The sequence below is a fragment of the Vulpes lagopus genome, chromosome 4, assembly GCF_018345385.1.
Source record: "Vulpes lagopus strain Blue_001 chromosome 4, ASM1834538v1, whole genome shotgun sequence".
NCBI classification, from domain to species: Eukaryota; Metazoa; Chordata; class Mammalia; order Carnivora; family Canidae; genus Vulpes; species Vulpes lagopus.
Window position 1 is genome coordinate 134,639,195 of NC_054827.1, and position 27,417 is coordinate 134,666,611.

Sequence of the window (27,417 nt, forward strand, 5' to 3'; positions counted from 1 at the left end):
GCTCTGAGTCACTTGCAGCCCATCCTGGCCATGTTCTCTTTTCATAATGAAAATGGCTCATCAGAACTAAACAAAGATGATGCTAGTCACCCAAGAGCAGTTCTGTCACAGTTATGAAACCAGCCCTTCCTTTCTCCCTGCTGCATACAATTCTGCAATCACCCAAAAGATGTACCTCTACTACCATGAAAAGTGTCTAAGATATACCTATATTCACAGCCATATCTTTGTGTGTGTTTATTTCTATTCTATATATGTAGACAGATGGAGAGCCCAGAGTTTAAAAAGAAATGGTAGGAATAAATATATGAATTGATTCCATATAGAAACATTTGTTTATATAATAAAAGTATAATATCTCTAAGAATAAACACCAATATATTAATATTGGTTTCTTTCTAGGAGGTGGGATTAAGAGGGAACTTCAAATTTTAACACTTGTATACTAATTTTTTTTACATTCAACATATTAATGTCTCTATAATCAGAAAACTATTTATTTTGGAAAATAAAAGACTGATGCAAAAAAAAAATGCTTAAGCCACTGCTTAAAGGATTTAACTCACATACAAAAAAGGGTTTCTCACAATAGTAGACTGCTCAATATTCATGAAATCATTCCCCCAATACTCACCAATAAATGCCAAGAAAATTCTGAGTTCATAAAAAGCAAGGAAGAGAAGCATACAGATTTCAAAGAGCTGAGAGTCAATGAATATCATTTTATGAACAAAACCCAAGAGGAAAGAAACTCAGGAGGGATGGGGAGAGAAGGATGTTTTATCTAAGAACAAAATCCTGACTGAATGAGAGAAATCTGTCCTGATGAGGAAGGAAAGGCAAAGCAGGAATATAAATGAAAATGGCTGCACGTGGGCTTTCCAGATGAGATTGGGTTAAAAAATCAAAAACAGAAAAGAGAGGGACGCCTAGAAGGCTCAGTCAGTTGGGCATCTACCCTCAGCTCAGGTCAGGATCCCAGGATCCTGGGATCAAGCTCCACATTGGGCTCCTTGCTCTGTGGGGAGCCTGCTTCTCCTTCTTCCTCTGCCTCCACTCCCCCTGCTTGTGCTCTCTCTCTCTCTGTCAAATAAATAAATAAATAAAATCTTAAAAACAAAACAAAAACGAAAAACAGAAAAGAGAAGCACATCTTCAAGAACGGTCACCAGAAGATAACATTCATTCATCCATCCATTCATGAAGTACCCATTATGTGCCAGGCACTGTCCTGGATGCCCAGGTCTGGCAATGAAGAGGAAAGGCAAGAACTCCTGTTCTCTTGGAGTTTAGGCAGGTGTGAACATGGTAAACAAGGAAATATAACAACAAACAAGGTCATTTCAGATGCTAGGAAGTATTATAAAGACCGTAAAACCAGATGAAGTGATCGAAATTGGTATGGGGTTTGGTTTGAACAGGGTGGCCAAAGGATAAGGTTTAAAGCAACTCCATAATTGTCTGGGGAAGTAGCAGAGTCTTCCAGGCAGAGACAACAACAAATGCAAAGTCCCCATGTGGAGAATGAGGCTGTGATGTCTTAGGAACATAAACACCACTGTGGCTGGGGGCCAGACAGCACTGGAAACCAGGTGTGTGGAACAAGGTCCACCTGGCAGGTCCCAGCAAGGATCTGGGATTTTAGTTTATATACAGGGAAAAGTCAAAAGCAAGGTTGTAGGCAGGGCAGTGTCATGAATTTATAAGTCTTCTAGAAATGCTTCCAGGTTCTCTCTGGATGATTGGCTGGTGGAGAGAAGAAACAAGCATGGAAACAGGGAGAACAGTTAGGAAGTACTTTAGCAGTCTAGATGAGAGAGGACAGAGCCTCTGGCTCAGGGTTAGCAACAGAATCAAAGGGGCAGATCTGGACTGGGTCCTGAATGATTTGAATGAGAATGTGAAGAGAGAGATCAAGACAAGGACTAGATTTCCACTGGGGCAACTGTCATTACCACTTCAGAGCTGCCAAAGACTGGGGAGGCAACAAGGTTGGTGGGGAATAAATTCCAGGGTTCTTTTTGAACCAGGTTGAGTTTGAGCTGTCTACATAACAGCTGAGTAGACAAGTCAAGTTGGCAGCTGGACAGACAAGTCTGGAACTCATTGGTGAGTTTGAAGAAATAGATTAATTTTGGGGAGTCACCATCAAACAGGTGGTATTTAACGCTACGAGACCAGGTGAGTTTACCTGGAAAGAGTGTCGAGAAGAGAAATGTAGAAGACTGGGTCTTGGGGGACATAAAACTCAGAATTGAGAAGAGGAAGAAGAAACAAAGGGGAAAAGTGGAAAGCGCTACTGAAGCAAAAGAGAAAACAGGAGGAAATGGTTCTCCAAAAGCCAAGAGAGGAGAGTGTTTCAAGATAGAAGAAACACTGTCTTGCCAACTATGCCAAAAGCTAACTGAGAAATTGGATGAGAGAAGCAGAGAAGGGACCACCAGATCTCACAAGCTGGAGGTGGCTGGTGACATGATATGAGCCTTTTTAGGGCAAAGATCAGAACGGAAGGCCAACTGGTAAGCTGAGGAGAAAATGGGTGAGTAAAAGTAAAGGTAGCCACCAAGACAACTCTTAAAAAATAAAGCAGAAAATTGGGCCAGGACCTGGAGGGGGCTCGGAATGGGATACGGGGTCAGTGGAGGCTTTGTTTTTGAGACAGGAGATGCCAGGATAAATATTTTCAGAAGACCAAGCAGAACCAGATCAGGAATTTTACTTCTATGTTATTTTTCTTTATCATTCCTTAGGAACCTGGCAGGTCAGCATCAATAGGACAGCAAATTAGAATATGACTGGTTTTCTCTTCCATCAGAGACCAATCAACCAACTGTAAAATTAAAATATTAATTTATCCAGAGGGGAAAGTGACCAAAGACATCAACTTGGTTGATAACAAGCTATTTCACATCGTACCTCGGGATCAAGACGTTATCTACCTATCAATCCATCTATCTGTGTAATCTCTGTACCCAGTGTGGGCTTGAACTCACAACCCTGAGATCAAGAGTTGCATGCTCCACCAACTGAGCCAGCCAGACACCCTGGATCAAGAGACTTCTTGAGCTTTCACACTCACTGCTCCAATAATAGCCTCCTAACTGGTCGGCCTCATCTGTCTCTCATTCCTCCACTCATTCCACAAAATCTAAAATCAGGTCCCGTTACTTCACTTTCCCTGGTGAATGCCTCTACTCTATTCTATTCTCTATTAAGAATACCAAACCCTAAAAAAAATGAATACCAAACCCTCTTAGTAAGACATACAAAGCCTCATAACGTCTGTCCCCAACCTCTCCTCCCAGTCTCCTCTGAGACCATGCAATTTGCAAAACTGTAATCACAGCAGCCCCAGCCACAGTGGGCACCTCCACACTCCCTTGTCCTACTATGGCTTGGCACGCTCTCGTTCCTCTACCTAGAATTTCCATTCAATCTGCACCCAGCTCCTTGGCCTGGAAAACTCCTAGTGGGTCTTTAATACCCGTTCAAATGTCCCACGGAAAATACATTTACTCGGGGTCCTTCCAGAAGATAGAGTTCTCGACAAACAGCAAGACATTACAGGAAACAACTTTGCTTCAACATAAAATAGACTTAGGAGCAAGTCAGTTGTCCGAAACAAAAGGGGAACATTGTCAGGTGATACATTCCTCATAAGTGGGAAGGGTAGAAACACGAGGAAGATGACTTGCCAAGTGAAATTTCTTTGGGATAAAATCCATCCACATCCATTGTTCAACACAGCCCCTTTAATAATTAGTTGCCTGTCACTGCTTGGAAGGGCCAAAGATCTATCTCTACAAATTTCTACTGTTCCCATTTTGCCTTCCAGAGCAATTCACAGTGTGTCCATTTCTTTTTGCACCTACATGGCAGCTTTTCAAATAACTGTAGGCGCTTACACTAGATCTCCTCTTATTCTCCCAAATTTTCTCTTCTATAACTTACAGATGTTGCTAACTCCTGGCAGCGCAGCCTTCAGAACATAAAAACATCATTATACCTCTTGAGGGGGCAATCTTATCTTATTTGATTTTGTACCAGAGCACCCAGCCAAGTACATGACATACTGGTAACATTCCAAAGCACGAATTAATGTTGAATCTGCAACATTTCAAATACCTACATCACTCGACCGCAAGAAATCATAGCTTCTGACACACTGCCCAGAACTAAAGCAACTAAGAAAGTGTTTCTGCAGGACCAGCTGTCATCAAGTCTCATCTGAAGTACTCAGTCAGACACAGAGTCCAACATCAGTGATCACACCACTCAAGGCCACCTCTTCTCTGGAGTCCTGCATCAGCTCCTCCCCAAAGCCCCAGCTGCCATCCGGCTTCTTCTCAAGTTCTCAGAGCCAGGCCAGCTCGGCACTTGGCCCGCTGTGGTTGTTGGCTCAAACTCACAGGTAACAATTAGTGGAGCAGATGCCTAAGGATCCAAAGGGAGGAAATGTATTAAAAAAAAGAGGGGGGTGGGGAGCATCTGGGTGGCTCAGTTGGTTAGGTGTCTGACTGGCTCAGGTCATGAGCTTTGGGTCCTGGGATCGAGCTCCCTGATTAGTGGGGAGTCTGCTTCTCCCTCTCCATCTGCCCCTCCCCTCCGCTTGTGCACTCTCTCTCTCAAATTAATTTTAAAAAATCTTTAAAACAAAGAGAGAGAGAAAAAGTAGAAAGAAGAAATTTATCTCTTTCAGTATATCCCAAACTAGCAGCTCACAGCACTCTTGTCCATCACAATACAAATCTAGAGTTAAAAATAGGATGTAGTTTTGAATGTGATCTTTTCAGAAGAACATTGAGCAAAATTCTATCACTAACAGATAGAAGGCAGCAAAGAAAAGAGGGAAGCCTGGAATCACTCTGTGATAAGTGTTCAGATTATTTTCGGAAATACTTCCTACATAAGCTAGCCTAGTCCAGTGTTGACAAGTAGAAAGGGTACAAGCTACATATATAATCGTAAATTTTCTAGTAGGCATATCAGAGAAAGTAAAATGAACAGGTGAAATGAATTCTAGTGCTATATTTTATTTAACCCAATATATCCCAAATATTATCATTTCAACATGTAATCAATATAGAAATTATTGAGATCCTTTAAGGGTTTTTTTTTTTTTTTTCTTCAAATGAAGTCTTTGAAATCCACTGTGTTTTGACACTTATACCACATCTCAATTTAGACTAGCCACATTGCAAGTGCTCAATAGTCACATTGGGCTACTGATTACTACACTGGACAGTAAAGGTCTAGGCTATAAATAAATGCTTTTATGATTCAAGTCAACTTTAGGTTTGAGATACTTGTAAACTCTATTCTTAGGAACAGACTTATGTTAAAAAATAATTCCAAACTCATAGCACGTGGTGAAAGAATGCAAAGCTCTATTCAAGTGATTTTTAAAAGCTCTATTCAAGTGATTTAAGTGATTTTTAAAAACAAAGACTTTTTAAAAATTAAGCATCTATCACAAGGCGGTTGCTTCTGAGGCCCTTAGACTCATTTTTCAAAGTCGAAAATAAATTATGTAATCAATCCCGTGTCATGAACCCAAACCCTCCAACAAATACTTCGGAGTTCACGCAGTCCGGGACATTCTTTTTATAGATGAAAAAGAATCCCTGCCAACCTTTGCACCCAGCAACCAACTCCTGTCTAGCGTGACAGACGGTCAAGTGTTGATGAGCTGACGCGGATACACTGTTCCAGGCAGCCATGCACTGAGTCATAGCCACCGAGTGGGACCCCACATGAAACCTTACATAATAAACCAGAATAGGATCAAAGATACCCAGCAGGAGGTGAACACATAAAATGTCCTCCAAATATGCACAATAAAACCTTCCCGGAACCATCCCCCTGAGTAGCAAAAAGACACTAAGGTCTGAAATTTAGAAACTGTGACAACCAAATGCAGAAGGGCAACAGATAAGAACATCTGAACAGTAATCCTATATTCCTCGGAATCATCACCCTCAGGAACAAAACGCTCCAGCTCAGTGTTATAATTTCCATCTTCACTCTAGCAAAGAAAGAAAGTAATGAGCCGGCAAATACAAGAGCCAAGCTAGAGACGCAATGGGAGCCAGTCTCTACCGAAAATCCTGAAATAAGTGGTACAGTTTTCAGAGACTAATGCAAAACCCCAAGCAGACAGGGATTTTTTTCTCTTTTTTTAGATTTTATTTATGTATTCATGAGAGACACAGAGAGAGGGAGGGAAATAGGCAGAGGGAGAAGCAGGCTCCACGCAGGGAACCCAACATGGGACTCGATCCCAGGACCCCGGGATCACGCCCCCGACCACTGAGCCACCCAGGCGTCCCAGGTGGGGAATTATTAAGACAAGTCAGTAATGGATAAAACGCAACCAAAGCAAAGCTACAATCAAAAATCAAACTCCAAAAAAAAATGTAAATTATATCATAAAACAGCCAAAGCAAACTCTGGCTTTTTTAGATAGGGATTTGAAGTCTTCGACCTGCTGATCACAGGAAAACAAATTAAGACCACCTCCTCACTGAATATGTAAGGAAGCCTACTCCCAAGAGGCCAGGGGAGGGAGCTCTGAAACCCAGGAGTTCCTGAGGAAGCCACCATCCTCAGGGCAGCATAGAAGAATACACACACTGGTTCCTCACTGGCAGTTTTCAAAGAAAATACTTATTGCTCTTACTGTAGCCTTAAAATTAGTGGGAAGGGAGCCCATCAGGTTCAATTTCAGGCACGTGTCACATTCAAGAAACCCAGTGTAGAGGCCAAAAATCATTGAAAAGGAAACCCATTCCCTCAAAGGACATTGACAGCCTCTCAAAGACGTCCTCCTCAGCAACACTTTACATAGAGTCCTCTACCATAAGCAGACTTCCTTCCAGAAGTCTACTTCTACTATAAGTTCATGCAGTTAACTCTAGCCCTGACCCCGGGCTCCTTTCCCACATTCCCCCTCCTCATCCTGGAGATTTTAAGCAGTTTATTATGGAGATCAACTGAGCCTTTCTCCTGGTAAGAAATAAGGCTTCCTCTTTGGAAGAGTGAGGAATAAGGCTAGCAAGATCCTAGCAAATACAAGAGTCTCTGATGGAGAAGGAGAAGCCCATGAGCACTCCCACATTAACGACATCTGTCCCCATAACCATTATGAAACACCCACGCTGTGCCCAGACTGGATACAGCATCCAGAAGATCAGAATCTGAAAAGAGTCAAGAACAGTGTTTGAAAAGTCAGGACATATTTCAAGAAGAAAAGGAAGATTGGTTTAAAAAACAATGGGGACGTAGCAAAACTACCCTGGTGTACCCAATCTCTGACTTACCCTGGGTCCCGCACCCAGTCTCCTTCCTTCCCCTGCACACCAACCAACGCTTCTCCATTGATCACCATCTCAATAATACCCACCACTCCCCTTTCAAAATTCATTCTTTCTTCCTATTGACACACAACTGCAACACTGTCAGAAGCCCCAGCGCTTATATGACCCACAACTCAGGGTCCCTTGAGTTGGAAAGTCCCTTTCAAGGAAGCAGAGGGTTTTTCCCACTCCATAAATAAAGAAGAGGATAGAAATAAAAAGTATTTTTTAATGTATTTATTTATTCATGAGAGCCACACGGAGAGAGGCAGAGACACAGGCAGAGGGAGAAGCAGGGATTCAATCCCGGGACTCTGGCATCCTGACCTGATCCAAAGGCAGATGCTCAACCACTGAATCCCCCCAGGCGTCCCCAAATAAAAATAGTCTTATGAATACTCTCAAGTAAAACTCAAGTGAGTGGCAAATCTGATGTTATTGTGAGTACAGATTTTCATAGAAGAGACGAAGCTGAAGAACTAGAGGAAAGAATCTTGAGATAATTTCCCTGGGCTATTTTTCAAGAGCTGAGTCTAAGCGAAACTCCTGACCTCTTTGTGTCGTGATAGGGAAAGGCCTCGTCAGGGTCACTCATGCAACCCCCTGCTTTCCAGAATGCATGTCTTCATCTCCTACCATGGACCCATATTCAAAATGACACTTCAACCTGGAACTTATCCCACTGCGTTCACATGTGTTCTGAGGGGTGTTCTTGGATGTTATGAGAAAAAATGTAATCTATGGCCCAATACATTTGGGGATGTCATAGACTAATGTACCACTCAAGAGTGAAATAGAAAAGATAGCTTCCCTAAAACCGTGTTTCTCAGAGTGTGGTCTATATAACGCAGTGAACCAATATCTTCCAAATAATCAATGCGTGATGTTACACAATCACACGTGCTTAAAAGAGTCTTTAAAATGCTCGGCATAAAAAAAAAAAAAAATAAAATAAAATAAAATAAAATGCTCGGCAGACCAATGGATTTCAATATAACAAAGTGCAAAGGTGCTTTGATATGGTTTCAGATTTCATACTGCAACAAATCTTTAGGAAACCACCACTTGTCAAGTTTTGGTATAGTATTGAAGAAAATATCCACAATTTTCTAAAAAAGGCTATAAAATGTTTCTCCATTTTCCTACCACATATCTGTGTGAGGACAAGTTTTCCTTCTTATACTCAACTAAAACAACATATCACAACAGAATGAATGGAGAAACAGCAGAGAATCCAGTAGTTGTCTATTAATCCAGGTAATAAAAGACTGGGGAGAAAAAAAATAAAATTATGTCACTCCTATCATTGAGTATTTTTGGAAAACATAGTTATTTTTCACAAAAATATTCTTTATGCTAACACATAAGGGGCTTATCACTTTTGTTTTTTAACAAATTAAGAAATTAGTACCTTCATAATTTCTGTTTTAATTTCTAATACAGTAATTATTAATACATATAACCCACCTTTAATGCTCTTTGGGATACTCATTTTTTAAGACTGAAAAGGGATTCTTGTATCAAAAAGTTGGACAAGATGTTACCCTAATGCATTTTTTAAAGATTTTATTTTATTTATTTATTTATTTATTTATTTATTTATTTATTTATTTATTTTTTCGAGAGAGAGAGCTCACAAGCAGGAGGAAAGGGTAGAGGGAGAAGCAGACTCTCAATCCCAGGACGTTGGGATCATGACCTGAGCCAAAGGCAGACACTTAACCCACTAAGCACCCTGGCACCCTTGACCTAACGCATTTTGATTGTGGAAATCTTTCTCTGTGGAACACCTTGAACATATTCTATGGAACATACAATGAGAAACACAATCTCATTTGTGTTCTAAATATTATTCTTTTTTTTTAATGCCTCTTCTCCCTGGACATTCTTCAGCAAGTTAATTTATATGCTATCAAAGGGTTTCCGCTCAAATAGTAGTTTTGTGCTTATAACCCTGGCAGTAAATGCATATATCTCCTCTGGCAAGCGCAACCAAAAGTGACCTCATCTATTTAGGAGAGGCCTTAATCTAGAGAATGATTTCACCGAGCAAATGTTACAAATAACCACGAGAAAGGATGACATAGGTGAACATGCTCCATCAGCAGATAATCCTCTCCTATGAGATACAGTGCCAGAGATGTCCCAAGAACATCAAAGCCAGATAGAGAATCAGGGCCAATTTGGTTTACCATTCAGTTTCCAACAAAACCGAATCACTGATTGAGGCACCTCCGCTACAAATTACTCTTTTATAAAAGGAGCAGGATGCCAGTGATGTATTACTCTGAGTACCCGCAATTTGTGTTTGGAAATCTGTGTATGCAAGCCAAAAATAACTCAAGACCTAATTCATATTTCTACCATGGTTTTCCAGAACACAGAGTAAGGCCGGTTGTCTACTTTCGGCAAGACTGGGAGCTCCAGTTACAGAATTTAGTTATAAATCTCTTCTTCCTGTTAGGTATCTGAATGACCGGCCAGAAGCCTGTTCTCTGAAGGCCATAACATTTTTGGGAAAGAGTCAAAAGTGTAAAGTGCTGGACAACTCTTCCATGCAAAGACTCTCCCCAAGGAAATTCAGTCCTTATATAGAGCTGGGCTGGAGTACAAGCTGTTCAGTCCTTTCATTTACATTCTGGAATTTGCCCAAATAATAAGAACCATTAAGTTTATTTATGTAGGTTTTAAAGTATCTAGTTTATAAAAATGTTGCTTAAGGATGACCAGGATCTTGGGAGCTGAAGACACTCCTCTTGGACTTCTTTTTCCTGTTACCTAAGAGTTGAAGTGAAATTAGCATGTACTCTGCTTCCAATAAAACTTTTTTTTTTGAAAGATTTTATTTATTTATTCATAAGAGACATGGAGAGAGAGAGAGAGAGAGAGAGAGAGAGAGGCAGAGACACAGGCAGAGGGAGAAGCAGGCTCCCTATGGGGAGAGGCGGGACTCGATCCCGGGACCCCAGGATCACAACCTGAGTCAAAGGCAGACGCTCAACCACTGAGCCACCCAGGTGCCCTGCAATAAAACTTTCTTTAATGAAAACTTTTTGAGGCCTTACGTGCTTATCAAGGTGCTGTTCTAGCTCATTCGGTCCCCCTGGCGACATATGAGACAGACACAGTAATTACCCCCTTTTTACAGAGGAGACAACAGGCTCAGTGTCACCTGGGGCCACCCAGTTTATAAGTGGCAGACTAGTCTGGAATTTGGTCCCTCAGAACCCCTGTACTGGGATGCTGTTCTGTCTGTTGGAGATTCGTGGACAGTAACATTGAATGATTTATGAATGAGGAGCTATCCAATTCTGTGGGTCTAACAGTGGCTGTAAGCTCAAAACTAGCCTTTACTGAAGAAAACCCTCCTTGTGTTCGGCTCCATTCTCTGTCTTCCAGTCACAACCCGGACACGGACCATGTAGCACGTACCTCTTGTTGCTTCTGCCCTCCTTCTAGCCTGTACTGACATCCTGCATGCCACTCGGAGCAGCGCTGAGTGAAGGAGTCAGAAGCACTTCTGTTAAAAAGTGACTCTCTAAGAATCTACTTAGTCACCAAGAACATTAATTTCCAAGGGAAGGTCTTGCACCCTGGGGGGGGGGGGTGTGCAAAACCAACAAACAGCAGAAGAGTACAGGTAGAGAAACATTAGCATTTCTATTGCTATTTACTGACATTTACTACATGATTGACACTGGCCTCCTCGCGTGCGTGGATGGATGCCAGGCCCCGCGTGGGTGTCCTCAGCTCACGGGCTAGTCAGCAGTGGGCCCTTGCCTGTTCGCTGTCCACAGGCTATACCAAAGTGCAGTTCCTAAGGGCCCAGCTGAGAAAGTAGCCGCAGGGATTATATTTTCAATTTTATCTAAACTGAGCCTAATGGGGATGCCTGGGTGGCTCGGCAGTTTAGCGCCTGCCTTCGGCCCAGGGCATAATCCTGGAGTCCTGGGATCGAGTCCCGCACCGGGCTCCCTGCATGGAGCCCCTGCTTCTCCCTCTGCCTGTGTTGTGTCTCTGCCTCTCTCTCTCTTTGTGTGTCTCTCATGAATAAATAAATGAAATCTTTTTAAAAAATAAAAAAAATGAATTAAAAAAATGAAACTGAGCCTCACAAAATGGTAAGTGACTTTAAATGAGTCCAGCACAGAGCCGCAAAGCATGGTAACAACAAAGCAAGCACCAATACACAGGAAAATAATTGAGCTGACGATACTTTTATCATTTCTCCTATGATAGTTTTCTCAGCCACACATGAGCTATAACAATGAGTTAATCAGATCTGATATAAAGTGGGCATCTGCACACACAAAACCTGAAAGCATCAAAACTTGGATGCATACCCACTATTCTTTTTTTTAAGGTTTTTTAAATTGATTTATTTGAAAGAGAGAGAGAGAGAGCATGCACCAGCAGGGGGAGGGGCAGAGGGAGAGGGAGAAGCAGACTCCCTGCTGAGCAGAGAAAGATAAGTGGGCTCAATCCCAGGACCCCGGGATCATGACCTGAGCAGAAGGCAGACACATAACCCACTGAGCCACCCAGGTGCCCCATGTATACACTATTCTTATCAACAGTCTTTGCCTAAGTGACCATGATACCTTGGGAAATTGGCTAATAGTATTCATATACAGCTCCTGAATAGTATTATTTTTTAATAGGGTCAAAGATGCAGAGCTCACTGATCTAGCCAGGATTCTGCTACTCAAATTGCAATCTGCAAAGGAGGAGCATCAGCATCACCCAGCAGCTTATTAGAAATGCAGTCTTAGGGTCCATCCCAGACCTCCTCGACCTAAATTTGTATTTTAACAAGATCTCCAGGTAATTCGTGTGCACATTTCTGTTTGAGAAGCACTGCTTTAAAACACACGCCTTAGGAGATCCCTGGGTGGCTCAGTGGGGGATCCCTGGGTGCCTCAGTGGTTTAGCGCCTGCCTTCGGCCCAGGGAGTGATGCTGGAGTCCCGGGATCAAGTCCCACATCAGGCTCCCTGCATGGAGCCCTGCTTCTCCCTCTGCCTGTGTCTCTGCCTCTCTCTCTCTCTCTGTCTCTCATGAATAAATAAATAAAATCTTTAAAAAATAACAAATAAACAAATAAAACACCTGCCTTAAATGATCCAAACTCTAACAATTCAGCTCTTATTTATAAGTTGAGGCAGATTTCTCTGTTGAATTGTTGAACTCAGAATTCCCAATATCTGTTATCAAATGTTCTTCCAAACGATAAAAAAACCTACCCCCATAACCAAAAACCCAATGAAATAACCTATGTATGACCACAGCACTATCTCATTCATTCATTCATTCTAGTATACGTACAGTCAGCGTCCTGACCCCCACACAATGAAAGCCATCCTGCTACACCTCAATCATTTTCATCCCCACTTCCACTTACTTTTGTTTGATCGTCGGCTTTGAACACGTAGCAGATACTCTGCTGACTGGCTGCATTGTCCTTAATCAGACAAGCAAAGTAACTTGGATCGTGACTGTTGTGAATCAGTTTGTGAACATGCTGGGGCTTACACTCGAAGATGCTGGAACAGATCAGTGGATCCCACTGTTGACTTTTCCCTGGCTCAGGTTCACATCTCAGACCAGAGGGTGACACACAAAGCCGGACTTGCCTGGTCCCAGGCTCCTTTCTGGAGGCCTGCGCGCTGAGCCTTCGCACCTCGGCCACCACCCAGGGCAGCATCGGCATCGTGGTCAGGGAATGCACAGGCAGGGAGCCCACCAGCTGCAGGCTGAAGTCCACCGAGGCCTCGTTAGGGAACGCATGTTTCCTTGCCGTGAATGTTATCGGTTCCATCCTGGGAAACGTCTGGAAACTCAGCAAAACGTTGCCACTGTTTTCTATTTTAGAACGAGCAATCTATTTGGTGTGCTTCTGAGGGAGAACCCTGGGGGAGAAAACACAGGCATTAGAATTTAATGAAATCACAGCAACAGCTACTTTTGAAGAGTTATTATTTCAGAAGAACTTAAAAGCCTGGAACTCAAAAACAGAAAGGAACAGATAATAGGGATCCCTGGGTGGCACAGCGGTTTAGCGCCTGCCTTTGGCCCAGGGCGCGATCCTGGAGACCCGGGATCGAATCCCATGTCGGGCTCCCGGGGCATGGAGCCTGCTTCTCCCTCTGCCTGTGTCTCTGCCTCTCTCTCTCTCTTTCTCTCTCTCTCTGTGACTATAATACATAAATAAATAAAAAAAAAATTTAAAAATATACCTTTAAAAAAAAAAAAAAAGGAACAGATAATAGTTCAAACAAGGTGCTTGGCCTAGAAAGAGCCTTCTCGAGAATGTGCTTATATAAAACCCGAGGATGCCATAAGTGCCACACACACTACAGGTTACAGAGATCCCACCAGTAAACTCCTGTTAAACCTCTGTAAGCCTTACAGAGCTGGCGAAGGCAAGGACAGAAAGCAATATAGTCCTGCTCCGATACCTTTAAATATCATTCTATTAACATGTATTTCAAGGAATTTTTTAAAAAGATTTTATTTATTCATTCATGACAGACACACACACACACACACAGAGAGAGAGAGAGAGAGAGAGGCAGAGACACAGACAGAGGGAGAAGCAGGCTCCATGCAGGGAGCCCGACATGGGACTCGATCCCAGGTCTCCAGGATCACATCCTGGGCTGAAGGCAGCACTAAACCACTGAGCCACCCAGGATGCCCAAGGAATTTTTTTTTTAAGTAAGCTCTACACCCGGGGGCTCGAACTCATAGCCCTGAGATTAAGAATTGCCTTCTCTATGGACTGAGCCAGCCAGGTAGCCCTCAAGGACTTTTTTAAAGATAATCAAATTCAGTAGTGGTGATTCCACCCTCCCCAAAAACAATCCAGAGAGAAAAAAATATTGGCTATCCATTATCATAGTCTACGGGACCAGACCAGTTTTCAACAACTGATCTTTTCAATTATGATACTACGTAAGTTTTTAAAGGCTCTCCCTGACATAGTCCAGAGGTTCTGAACGTGAATTCAAATTCCATTAACATGTAATTGGTGCCAGTTACGCTCCAGATATCGCCATAAATATTGCTTCATTTAATTCACGTTTTACAAGCCGCCACGCCCACACTTTGCCTCTCTCCTCATCCGTAGAAGGTGCTGCTCCCACGGACCCAAACTCTCTCACCTGCCGTCCCCCCTCTAAGGGTGACCTTCAACAATCGCATCTGATGCATCCTAACGCCTTCCTGCTCCACTGGTGACAAAACCCTCCTGTGCAGAGCCCACCTGTCCCCAGGATCTGCAGCCCCGTCCTGTCCCACCTGCTGGCCGGGTCTTCCTTCCCTCACGTACTCCCTGGGCACCTCTAGGCCGCATCCGTCTGATTCACTGTCATGCCCCAGTGCCTGGCAGTGTCTGACTCACACCAGAAGCTCGATAGCATTGTGAACAAGTGAATGAAGTCTCTCCCATCTGGGGAAAAAAAAATTTTTTTCCCTTAACCTCAAACCTCCCGAGCTACAATTCTTTCTTCCCTACACAGCTTTCTTCCTGGCTTTTCTGCTCCACGGCCTGATGTCTCGACTGTGACCTGATAGATGCACTGGCTCTGCCTTGAAATTGCTCCCATTGAGGCCATCTACATCTTCTGGCTGTAAAACCCAAAGGGGGTGTTTTAGTCGTTAACTGCTGTGTCTGTTTTTGTTTTTTAATTTTTTTATTTAATTTTTTAAAGATGTTATTTATTTATTCATGAGAGACACAGAGAGAGAGGCAGAGCCACAGGCAGAGGGAGAAGCAGGCTCCCTGCGGGGAGCCTGATGGGGGACTCGATCCCAGGTTCCAGGATCATGACCTGAGCCAAAAGCAGATGCTCAACCCCTGAGCCACCCAGGTGCCCGTGCCTTGTCCTCTCTGATGAATTTCTCAACGGTGACTACTCCTTCGGGCTTCAAACCCTTATGGTGACCACTCCTTCCTGCCTGAAACCCTTCTGCTGCTCCTCTTATCTCTTTGGTTACTTCTTTCCAGGCTCTTTGGTGGCTTTCCCCACCCCTCCACCCTCCACCCCAATCTAACTGCATCCCCTCTCCTCATTCCACTTGCTTTCTTTGGACAGTCTCACCTAATGGCTGAGGTGTCCTAATGGCTGAGGTGTCCCCAACCACATTCTAATGCTCTTGCTGCTGCGAGCAGCTTACTTTTGCACTCCAGGCACATTGCAAGTATCATCTCATTCCATCTTCATCTCCAACCCTAGCCTCGGCCACAGACTACTAGTATTGCCATAGTTGTGACCTAACTGAGGCCTGGAGGGCTTGGGCTGCTTGTCACAGGTGGGCACGGGAGAGTTTGCTGCTGTTTCTCCACCCATCCTCTTGAGTCCTGCAAAAAAAATGTCTTCTACCCCACATACCCTGATGATTCCCACTTTTATGTCTCCCACTGAACCTCCTTCCTGAGATCTAGATCAGGGCAGACCATTCAATATTTGTATCTGGATAGCCTAGAGGCACCTCAGCCTCAATTTAGTCATTTTTAAAGATTTATCTTTCAGAGAGAGAGAGAGAGAGAGAATGCACGTGCAAGCAGGGGGAGGGGGTCAGGGAGAGAAGTGGGCTCCCCACTGAGCCCAGAGCCCCACGCAGGGCTTGATCCCCACCACCAGTACCCTGAGATCATGACCTGAGCCGAAATCAAGAGTTAGATGCTTAACCCACTGAGCCACCCAGGTGCTCCTCAAGTTTATTATTTTTTAAACTAACTCAGTCCCACCACCTCCCTTCCCAGAACTTCTCTTGCTTCCCATAAACTCTATCTCTGTAAAGAGCATCACTATTTTATTGGCCAAGCCAAAGGCCAAAGAGTCACTGCTACAGACTGAATATTGAAATCCTAATCCTCAATGTGACCATATTTGGAGGTGGGTTTTGGGAGATGATTAGGTCATGAGACTGAAGTCCTTATGAATGGGATTAGCATCCTCATAAAGAGACCAGGGTGCTCCCTTGCTTCCTTCCATGTGAGGAAATAAGAGAAAAGATGGCTGTGTATGAACCCGGAATATATTCAATATTCAAATTCTAAACATTGGGCAGCCCCCGTGGCCCAGCGGTTTAGCTCCACCTTCAGCCTGGGGCGTGATCCTGGAGACCCGGAATCGAGTCCCACATCAGGCTCCCTGCATGGAGCCTGCTTCTCCCTCTGCCTCTGTCTCTGCCTCCCTCTCTTTCTGTGTCTGTCATGCATAAATAAATAAAATCTAAAAAAAAAAACCCACAAATTCTAAACATTTTCTGAAATAGAACTGAGGTCTACTCATTTAACTCTACATGACACATATGCATATATCAGATTGGATTTTTATAATAGGATTTGAACACAGTTCAGAGCTAGGTTTTACTTTTGAATGTTCAAAAGTTCGGAAGGAAACCAATACTTTCGAGCTCCAACAGAGTTCATGGCAACATATTCCCCATCTCGTCTCCTTTAAAGTACAACTTCTCTTGATGATGAAAACAGACTTGAAGTTCATATAACCCCATATTAATGGTCTCTCTCTCTCTTCTTTTTTCTCCCTCTCACCTGGTGAGAGTGGCATTAAATGTCTGGCTCAACTTCCACTCCTGTAACTGAATCTGCTTCAAGTTCTAACTGTTGACAGCCGCTAATCCCAAGACATGTTTAAAGAAGTACTAGAATTATTACAAAGGAGAGACCTGAGATCTACCAATTAGTGTAGATGAGGCAATTATTAATATGGTGGCAACAATATACAGAATTATTTTCCGTTTTCTTGGAAGGCAATATATCCACAGTGCAAAATAAATTTACACAATTTAGAATTTCAAACATTTAATAAATAACCAGTTACCAAATTAGACATTGACGAAACTATTTAAATGTGCAGAGCTCTCATTTTCATTTGAACAAGCTATGGCACATTCTTTGTTTCTCTGTAAAAAGCCAATTGGTCCTTAACACCACTCGTAAATGAACAAATATGTCTGGTTGGCTTGGTCAGAAGACATGTGACCCTTGATCTCATGAGTTCGAGCCCCACAGTGGGTATAGGGATTACTTAAGTTTACAACTTTTTTTAAAAGATTGTATTTATTTATTCATGAGAGACACAGAGAGAGCCAGAGACGTAGGCAGAGGGAGAAGGAGCCTCCTATGGGGAACCCAAAGCGGGACTCGATCCCAGGACTCCAGGATCACTCCCTGAGCTGAAGGCAGACACTCAACCACTGAGCCCCACAGGTACCCCGTAAATAAAAATTTAAAAATAAAATTAAGTTCTGCCCCAAAGATAGCCCTAATTATTTATCAGCAATTCAGATCTGCTAATGTAAGATTCTTGGTAACTTAGACTAGGTAACTGTCTGTACTACTTTTAAGGTTTTATTTGTTTATTTGAGAGACAAAGAGAAAGACAGAGTGATCATGAGTGGGGGAGGGGTAGAGGGAGAAGCAGACTCCTCCCCCAGCAGGGAGCCAGATGGGGGACTCATCCGGAAACTCTGGGATCATGACCCGAGCTGAAGGCAGATGCTCAATCGACTGAACCACCCAGGCACCCCTGTCTGTACTACTTTCCAATAAAAAGTTCTGTGAGGGGCAGCCCCCATGGCCCAGCGGTTTAGCATCTTCCTTCGGCCCAGTGCCTGATCCTGGAGACCGGGGATCGAGTCCCGCATCGGGCTCCCTGCATGGGGCCTGCTTCTCCCTCTGCCTGTGTCTCGGCCTCTCTCATGAATAAATAAATAAAATCTTAAAAAAAAAAAAAAGTTCTGTGAAACAGATGACCTACTCAAGTAATACTAAGACAGCATTAGATTATTTTGTAAGCCGTCTCAGTCCACAGGATTTGCATGCAACCTTGACCATCCGAGGTAGAACCACCCATTCAAAGAGGGCACGTGTGCCTCCTACCCTCAGTAAGAAATACTGAATCTGTTATTCCAGTGAACTTCCAGCTGTGTTCTTGCTGGTAGCTTCACCTGTGCACCAGCTGTCCCTCACAGAGACCGTCTGTACACTACACAATCCCTGCCTACCACTGTCCCTAAACATGGTAGGCACCCCAACCACTTTTATCACATATGCTGTTATTGGAACAGTTGCCCTCACCTTGTTGGTGAGTCCTTCTGTGTCAAGGGATGTCAAACATCCCTTTAGGCATGCACGTAGAATTATAAATTCTGAAAGCTGGAAATGTCCTTTTAAGCTCTTTAGTAATTTCCCTTATATTTGAAATGAGGAAACGTGGCTGTGGAGAAGCTAAGAGGCCTGTCCAAGTTGGGTGACAGAATGAGGACAATCCGGTCACTGACTGCCATCCAAGTGCTGCAGAGGACCTACGTTTCCTGATGAAAACACTTTCCAGTGTGAAGCTGAGAAGACGAGTCACTTAACTTCTCCAAATCTCAAGTTTATTCTCATAAGAGAATGGAACAAGATCATCCTCGAGCTGTCTTCTATCGGGTAACTCTAATTTTTCATAATGTCTAATACCAAATGTCCCCAACACTGTGTGGGGATGGAAAGCTGCTCTCGTCTTCCTGTCAAGAATACAAATGTGGGGGAGGGACAGGAAGAGAGAATGGGGCTAATTGATCAGGAAGTGAGAGAAGAGATGGTGGGAGTTAGCAAGCCGTCGCTGGGAACCCCCTCTCTTCCCAGCCCCCCTCTGTGCCCTCCCAGCAAACCAAGGGGACTAGGATGGGGACTTTCCAGAAGCCAGCAATACCACAGCCACTACAGACTCAGCTGTCACCCTCTCGGAGTGCTGGTGGGAGGACAGGAGGGAATAAAAGGGGGATAAAGGGAGCCGTGTTGAAGCTTCTAGCTCCAAGCCAGGTTAGGGACCAGCTAAGACTGGCCAGTTGTTAGGGACCCCCAGGATGGGCAGGGAGTCCCCTGGATAGCTATTCACTCCCCCTTACAGATCAGTGGTTTAGTTTTCCTGTTCTTTAGCCCAGATAGAGTGGGCATGAATTTTTCTGCCACCTGAATCCTCTAATCTCACGCAGTGGGATCACGTGGGGCGTGGCTGCACTATTTGTCCCAGAACCCCACCCCATCAGAGCAGCTTCTCCCAGAGCCACCACGCGGAGCTCCTGGAGCCCACGGATCTAACCTCTTCATCATCAAGGATGCTCCGGCCTTAAGTTGACACATAAAGTAATGATGTTTTGAATAACTTCCTTCCTACATGGATCAGAGCCAACTTAAGCCTCGTCCTCTAGGATGCCATGGCCACTTCCTGTATTCTCTTCTACTTTGTGGCACAGGAGAGAGGGGTGGGGGCCCTTGCTGGCCCTCAGGGAGCATGAATATCCCTCCCTCTTGCACGGCTGCTTTGTTATTCTCCTGAAGGTAATAATAATAATAATTTTAACACATAACCTAATAGTACTCACTATGTGACTGTTAACTAATAGAGCTCTCACAACATCCCTGGACAATAAAGACTATTATTATCATATCTAAATAAGGACTCTGGTGGATTTTTACCATTATCAGTGCCAATCTTCAGATAAGAGATGAGAAAGAAGGGGCTGGCACAGAGAAGTAAGGTCACTTGCCCAAGGTCATACCAGCAGCAGATGGCAGAACCAGGTTTTGAACCCAGGTCCTTCCCGTCTAGACTTTCCACCTGCTCTTAATTGCTTTGCTAGAGGAATATTTATTGACCAATACATTGTACCTCTTCTTGGACATTACATATATGATCTTCTGAATTCTTACAACTTGGAGATGTATGTTTTATCATCTCCATTTTCTTGTTTTTGTTTTTTTAAAATTTTTATTTATTCATTCATGAGAGACACACACATAGAGAGAGGCAGAGACACAGGCAGAAGGAGCAGCAGGCTCCGTGCAGGGAGCCTGATGTGGGACTCAATCCCGGGACTCCAGGATCACGCCCTGGGCGGAAGGGAGGCTCTAAATCGCTGAGCCACCCAGGGATCCTCATCCCCATTTTCATAAGGGTCTCCTGGCTAATGGTGTAGACAGGATTTGTCTTATGCCCAAATTTCTATTCTTTGTGATATAAATATCTCTAGAAGAGAATAACTCTAAAATATCTTTTTTGGGAATTAGCTGGCTTGTTTTTCTATCTGAATTTTGCTTGGTCTCATTAATCTAAATATGATGTCCAAATTATACCTTAGAAGTGTAAAAGATATAAATATAATAATAGCAATAAGCAATATTTACTGAATGCTCACTATGTATCAGGCACTATTCTCAGAACTTTACTTGTATAAATTCATTAAGTTTGACAACAAACTCACAACTACTTACCTACTTTGGAAACTTAGATTTACTGATCAGAATTAATGTGTCGTTAAATATGTACGCTCTCTTTTTAAGAGAAAAACACTACTGCTTGTCACAAAGGATACAGGCACACTCAAATTAAATGCCTCTTTGTTGGCGCTAAAACATACTTCCTACATCCTGCACAGCTTTACTGAAACCCAAGTGTCAAGATTATTCATATGGCCCAAATATGACGAATCCTTTTCTAAACATTCGAAAACCTGAAAAGGGACACAGTGCCCTTCAATCTAAGAACCCAGCAAATGGAAATCTCAGCTTGAAAATGTCAAAAATTGCGAGAATGGAAACCCTCATGTCCTTTGTGAAGAATCTGGTTTAAAAATCTTTTTCTTGGAACGTGGGGCTGGGAAGGAAAAAATGAAGATAAAAGTCGGTTAAGGCAATTTGTAAGGTGTCAGTTCTGCACTGAAAACCTACAGCCTCTGCTATCATCACCAGGGGGCTTCGAACCCAGGGCTGCCTGTCTGCTGAGTGGAACCACGGGCACCTTCCCACACAGACTCTGATCCTCCAAGTTTTAATGATCAAGAAAAGAAGAGGGCCGGAAAACATGTCACATACTGGGGGCTCTGTGGCCATTATACTTGAGAAGCACAGCCCAGGAGACAGGGGAAGGGGTAAAGCCAACTACACCAACACAGAAGCAGAGTAGGTCATCTGGGGGATGTAAAGAGCAGAGGCTGGGGGACTTCAGAGAAATGCTGTGACGGGCAGAAAAGGGGCCTGAGGGAGTTGCCTTTTTGACAAGATAAAATTAAAAGTATATTCAAAGACAGGGTCCTCTCAAGCAGGCATCCCTACTTCTGGCACCATAATGATCAGACATGCTGGGTGGATGGGGAACAGGTAAGCGCCAGGCCGCCTGGTGCAGCACTCCCTGCTGCTCACCCAGTCCTACGCCCTAGAAGGTTCCAGAAGGCCTGGCAGAAAGGAGCCACCCACCCACACCTGGCTCCACACAGCAGTCCACCTGATTGTGATGCAGCCTCTCTGGTGGAGGCTGCTTTCTCCGCAAATGCAGGGCAAAGATCGTCAAGAGCTGGGTAATGAGGAAGAAGAGGCAAGTTGCATTTCCTCCGAGTCACCCACTTCCTCCCCAGACCCTCCAGTACCACCTAGGACAATTAATGTCATCCCAATACTGGTAGGACAGCACCCAACAAGAATGCTATGGCAGTGAAAAGGGAAATCCCCAGACCTCTCAGTGGGAAAGACAGTGGCAGGAAGCCCCATTTGCAAAACTCTAATTTGACGTTAGCAATTTATACCATGATGAGTTTTCCCCCTATTTTACTGGTTTACAAATGGCTGGACAAATCAACATAAAGACCTTTATTTTAGTCATCACCCGATACTTTTATTTCCTGCTTTGAGCCACACGTAGTCCCTTTTCCATCTCCTCGCACTCAATTAATAGTCTCAGGATCCTCCTCTTCTGTTCACTTCAGGAAATATCCCCTAAACATTTCACAGGACACCCTGTAATTCACAGCTGTGTCTACCGTCCAGTAGCTCTTATTACATCAGCCGTTACCTAGAGATAAATCTAAGGAGAAACCCCTCTTCATGGCCTTATTTCCCTATAACTTGATAAAAAAAAAAAAAAAAGAAAGAAACAGGGAGATTCAAGACTGTGATAAACATTCCGTTTTAAACAGTTCTAAAACACCTGTTTGCAAAAGCAGTCAATCCTTCTTTATACAAACTTTTTTTTTCATGCAATGTTCTAATTCCTTTAGACAGGCTTCAGGATTCTCAGGCAGGAGCTGATCCTGAGGAACTCCTGGTCCCCAAGCGAGAGAAGCCACCTCACTAAGGCTGGTTTCAGGGATCCCTGACCCAGACTAACAGAACATGAAGTGTTCAGAAGTACAGGGGAGTCATTTAGCAAGGTGGATTCCCCGGCCTGGGCAACAAGTCTGCATTCAGTCTTCCACCCCAGCCCCTCCCACACACAGCAGGCCCCCACCCCCCACCCCCAAAAAACAACAAAACTTGAAGCTGGCTATGCTCCAACTCTTACCAATCCCATCAAATGTAGGCAGAGAATGAATTCCTGCTTTCCAAAAGAAGGGGTTTCTACCAAGGCCTCTGTAGTCCTGCTTAAGCACAGTGCGAAAAGTTCTGAAGTTGGGGCTCGCTGAGACAGCGGAGGGTCTTGGGTGTGACCCATGTAGACCAGGCCACTTAAAAACGCTCTTTCAACGTCTGATGCTATCAATACACGGAACCATCCAAGCATCCCAGAGGAACGAGATCTACAGCTCACCCATTAAACGCCAGGAAGGTACTCCGAGGAGGGGAGGGACAACCATCACTTTCAATTTCTTTTCCTTTTTAAGCAACCTACAGAGAACAGCCTGTTTCAAACAAAATAGCAGGTAAAGCCACCTCTAGGGGGATGTCAAAGGAAACCGCCTCCCGAAAACCACCGCCGCCGCGCGCCACCGAGTTCCAGGGGTCTCCCGATCACAGAAGGGCCGGGAAGGAAGCTGCGAGAAACAATTAGGGAGGGTTTCACGAGGGCCGGCGCGGGACGTGCCCACAGAAAGAAACGTGCGCGCGTGGAGCTGCCAAAGTTACCACCGCGGAGTACCGTGAACTTGGGAAGGTGGCGAGGGGCTCCCTGTGCCCGCCCGCGCCCCGCGCGCTCGCCCTGCGCACCCCACAGCCCCAGAGAGGTCTGGCGGGGCGGAGGCCGCGGGGGGGCAGGAGGAGGGCGCCCCGCGCCGCAGGAGGAGCTCCCGGGCGGCGGGGGGCTTGAAGCTTTCACTTTCGTCCAAGCAGGGGGCAACGCACCCCCCGGGCCCCGGAAGCCCCCGGCGCGGCCGCACAGCAGCTACGCCCCGGGGCCGCGGGACTGCAGCCTCGCGGGCCCGGGAGGGGCGTGCTGGGGGCGGGGCGGGGCGGCCGGGGCCCCGCGGGGGGCGCCAGCCCGGGGAGGCACCCACCTGGCCCGCGGCGCGCTCAGAGCCCGGGGCCCGGCCGGGGCGCGCAGGTGCTCGCGCGCGGCGCGGGGCGGGCCGGGGCGGGCGGGGCGCCCATGGTCCGGGCCGCGCTGTCCCGCGGCGGGGGGCCGGGGGGGTCCCCTGCGCCCCGCTCCCGCCTCGCGTTCACCGGGCTGAGGACGCGGCGGGTCCCGCGGCGGCGGCGGCGGCGGCAGCAACAGGCTCGGCGGCGACGGCGGCGAAGGAGGCGGAGGAGGCGGAGGAGGCGGAGGAGGTGTCTGCGCGCGGCTCGCGTTTCCTCCTCCCCGGCAGGGCGAGCGCGGGGGAGGCGAGGGGGGGCAGAGGCCGGGATCGCCAGGCTCGCTCCCCGGGGGCCCGAGCGGGGCACGCGGCGCCCTCCCTCCCCCTCCGCCCCCCCCCCCCCCCCGTGCGCCCGCGGGGACAGGGGACGGGCGAGTCCCGCCGCGGCCGCCCGGCCCGGCCCTCCCGCCTCTCCCCTGCGGGCGGCCCATCCTCACCCTGCCGGGCGGGGCGGGGGTGCGGGTGTCCGGGCGCCGCCCCAGCAGCCGGGGCGCAGGGCCTGGCCCGCCGGCCGCGCGGAATCCGAGGCCCGGGCCCCGCGTGACCGAGGCGCTCGCGGCGGGAGGTGCGGTCGCACGCGCGGGCCCGGCCGCCGCTTCGTAGCAGGTGCAGGTGGCCCTGCCCGCCGCGCTCCGCCGCTGCCACCTCGCCAGACCGGCACGGGGAGGACGGAGGACGGCCTCGCCCCCGGCCCGCCCCGCCCCGCCCCGCCCCTCGGCCCTAGGGCAGGGAGCGACCCGCGCCGGGCTCTGCGGGGCGCTGGCCGGCCGGGCTGGACAATCGGGGGCGCAAGGAGCGAAGGCTGAGACGTCGCCCCCCCCCAGGGCACCCCGGTCACCCCCTTTCTGACCCGGCGCGTGTCCCTCCCGCGGCTCCAGCGCGCGCACCCCCCGGGCCCCCCCGGGTCCCCCCCGCATCCCCTAGGGGGGGCCCGGGGACGCGGGCCTCAGGGTGTGGAGCGCGCCCTGGGGACCAAGACGGGGGCTCGGGGATGGCCGGGCGCAGGAACCCCGCACACCTGCCAATGCCCGTCCCAGCGGGGGCCTGGGGGCAGCTTCCCTCCAGGGGGAGCGGGGCGATCTGGGGCAGGTGGGGGACGCGGCCCCGGCTGCAGGGACCAGTGAGCTGCAAGGGGACCCCGTGGGATGCGGGGCGCGGCGGGGGCAGCCACAGGAGGCGGCGGCGGTGGAGGAGCCAGGCGGCCTCTCTTGCAGGATTTTTTTTTTTTTTTCTTTTTTGCTCAGTGTAGCTGGAAGCTGACTTTAGGGAAGTGGCTGAGAGTTAGGACAGCGGAGTTGGACTTAAAACCCAAATCCCAGCTGCACCACTGGGTTGGCCCCGGCAAGCTGCTGCACCGCGGTTCTCCATTCCCTTACCTGGAACATGGGGCGGCTGCACGCTTGGGAGGACGACTGCGAGGACAAAGTGGGAAAGTGCGTGTCGAGTGCTTACTTAGCACGCTGGCGCCAGTGTAGACCTCGGTTTCTGGCAGCAGCTCTCATTACCGCGGCTGGGAGGTAAATAGAAAGCCAAGGTTCTCCCCTCCCCAAGCCCTACCGGTGGGTTCTTAGAAGTTGACTGAGGCTCTTTGAAGCCTTTTTGATTAGATCTCCCCCATGGGATTCCTTGATCCCGTTCCTCTGGATGCGCCCATCCAGGGAAGGTGTATTTCGGGGGGACACAAAAGTGTTATGCGCGGCTTGTTCTGAAACACTCCTAAAAGCAGTGGCTGTTATTCATAGCCGGGGCCAGTGGCTATGGTAGGTGCTGGACATATATTGTTTGTAATCCTAACAAGAATTCTGCTGTGCAGAGGTTATTAAATCCTACTTGACTAGTGAGGAAACTAAGAGGTTAATGCCTCTTGGCGGTGCTGGGACCCCCCGCCCCCCCAGATCCAAAGCTGCTTGTAACACACTTCTCTCCAGCCACTGTGTACCTCTCTCGTAGCATCAGCTCATTCTGTGTTATAGCACAGGCATTTGTGTCCTTAGCTTTGAATTTTTATTTATTTTTTATTTTTTTTTAAAGATTTATTTTTATTTATTTATGATAGTCACAGAGAGAGAGAGGCAGAGACACAGGCAGAGGGATAAGCAGGCTCCATGCACCGGGAGCCCGACGTGGGATTCGATCCTGGGTCTCCAGGATCGCGCCCTGGGCCAAAGGCAGGCGCCAAACCGCTGCGCCACCCAGGGATCCCTTTAGCTTTGAATTTTTAAAGAGAGGTGACAAATATATATACAGACATCAGTACTCTAATGACTATGACCTTTATTGGGTTATGGACATTGTTCTTCATGAGGTTATAAGGACCAAATAAGCCAGCTAAGCCATATTGTTGTCTCTTGGATCACACCATGATTATTTCATATCTTTATCTCCAATTCCCCTATATAGTTCTCTTTCCCTCTTTGCAGCAGCCTTCTGAACACACCTACCACCAGAGTGCTAGGATGTCAAGGTAGGTACACGGTCATCCGTTTCACTGACACCCCCAAACTGCCCTTCTATCATATCCTGCCAGGCGATGATCGAAACTATGAAACTATGACCGAACAACCCTGCGTGCTAGCCACTAACCCCCTGGGAGGTGGAGTCAGGCCAAGGCTGAGCACTGCATGCAGAACCCCCTCCCACCTGCCACCCCACAACCTTTGCTCTTCCTCACTAGCCCCCTTCACCACTACTCCATCCACACCCCCAGTTCCAGAGTGCAGGAAAACTTAGTACAGGCAGGCAGCCAGATGGGATGCTCATCAGGTCACCAAGGTAGAAAGTGAGACGGGTGAGGGGCAGAGGTGGGCCTAGACCCCAAGTCTCTCATATTTTTGTGGTGTGGAGGGGCGAAACCTTTTCCCACCCCACTGCTAAAATCTAGCAAGTTGCAGCTCAAGAGTTACAACTTAGTGGGAAATGACCGCCTGCCCTGACCCTACCCTGGGTTAGGGAAGGGTCATTTCCTTGTGTGGACAACCTCTGGACCTCTAGCTCCTCCTGAAATCCTGCCATGAATCATTCTTCTGGGGACTTCCCCTATAGATTCTCCCTTAATGTAGTCCTTTGCAGCATATGTAATTGTTCATTGTTAAGGCCAAGAACATTTTTATCAGCTTAAAGATGGCTATGGAGCTCTAGAAAATTGTGAACCAGTGATGCCACTAAATCAACTGGGAAGCCCAGGGACAGAAAGAAAACACAGAGGCCATTTTCCTTTTAAAAGGGCAAGGGAACCATATATAAATCTGGAGTGAAAAAGCTTTGGTTAATGTAGGAAAGAGACCTTTAATAAAATAAAAATAAAAATATTATTAAATCGATCAGTTGTTGAAATGTTCATAGTATTTTGGAACCCAAACTATTATTGCTATGATAACCTAATTTCTAAATATTCGTAATAAGGTAAGAGTTCTTCACTAGTGGGCCTATTTCTAAAATGAGCATCAATAAAAGCAAAAAATTACAATTATGCTGGATAGAACCCTAGGACGGTAAGGTGGTTCACCAGACATGCTCCCACTAATTGATGGTGCCTTTCTAGAGCCTGAGGTGGAGACAGTTTCTGAGTCCAGCCCAAGCTCAGTGGGAAAGGGTGGGAGATGGAGAATCAGTGTGGAAAGCATAGAAACAGGCAGCACGGCCGAAGCGGAAGCAATGCTGGCTAATTCCCCAATCCTGCCAACCCAAGGCATAACTATTAGCAT

General features: G+C 46.5%; 1 protein-coding gene across 4 annotated transcripts in view; it reads right to left on the reverse strand.

The window, feature by feature from the left end:
• Window positions 1–24,353, reverse strand: part of TBC1D1 (TBC1 domain family member 1) — a 239,014-nt gene extending 214,661 nt beyond the window's left edge. Inside the window, exons 1-2 of one of the 4 annotated variants that reach the window (XM_041753548.1) lie at window positions 24,151–24,353; window positions 12,756–13,263 (exon numbers count right to left, since the gene is read on the reverse strand). In XM_041753548.1, coding sequence (XP_041609482.1) covers window positions 12,756–13,172 — 417 coding nt within the window. In that variant the 5' untranslated portion in view covers window positions 13,173–13,263; window positions 24,151–24,353. Of the gene's footprint in view, window positions 1–12,755; window positions 13,264–23,635; window positions 24,084–24,150 lie in introns of those variants that run through there. The other 3 variants (XM_041753547.1, XM_041753549.1, XM_041753550.1) reach the window with 3 other exon arrangements.
• Window positions 24,354–27,417: the final 3,064 nt, after the last annotated feature.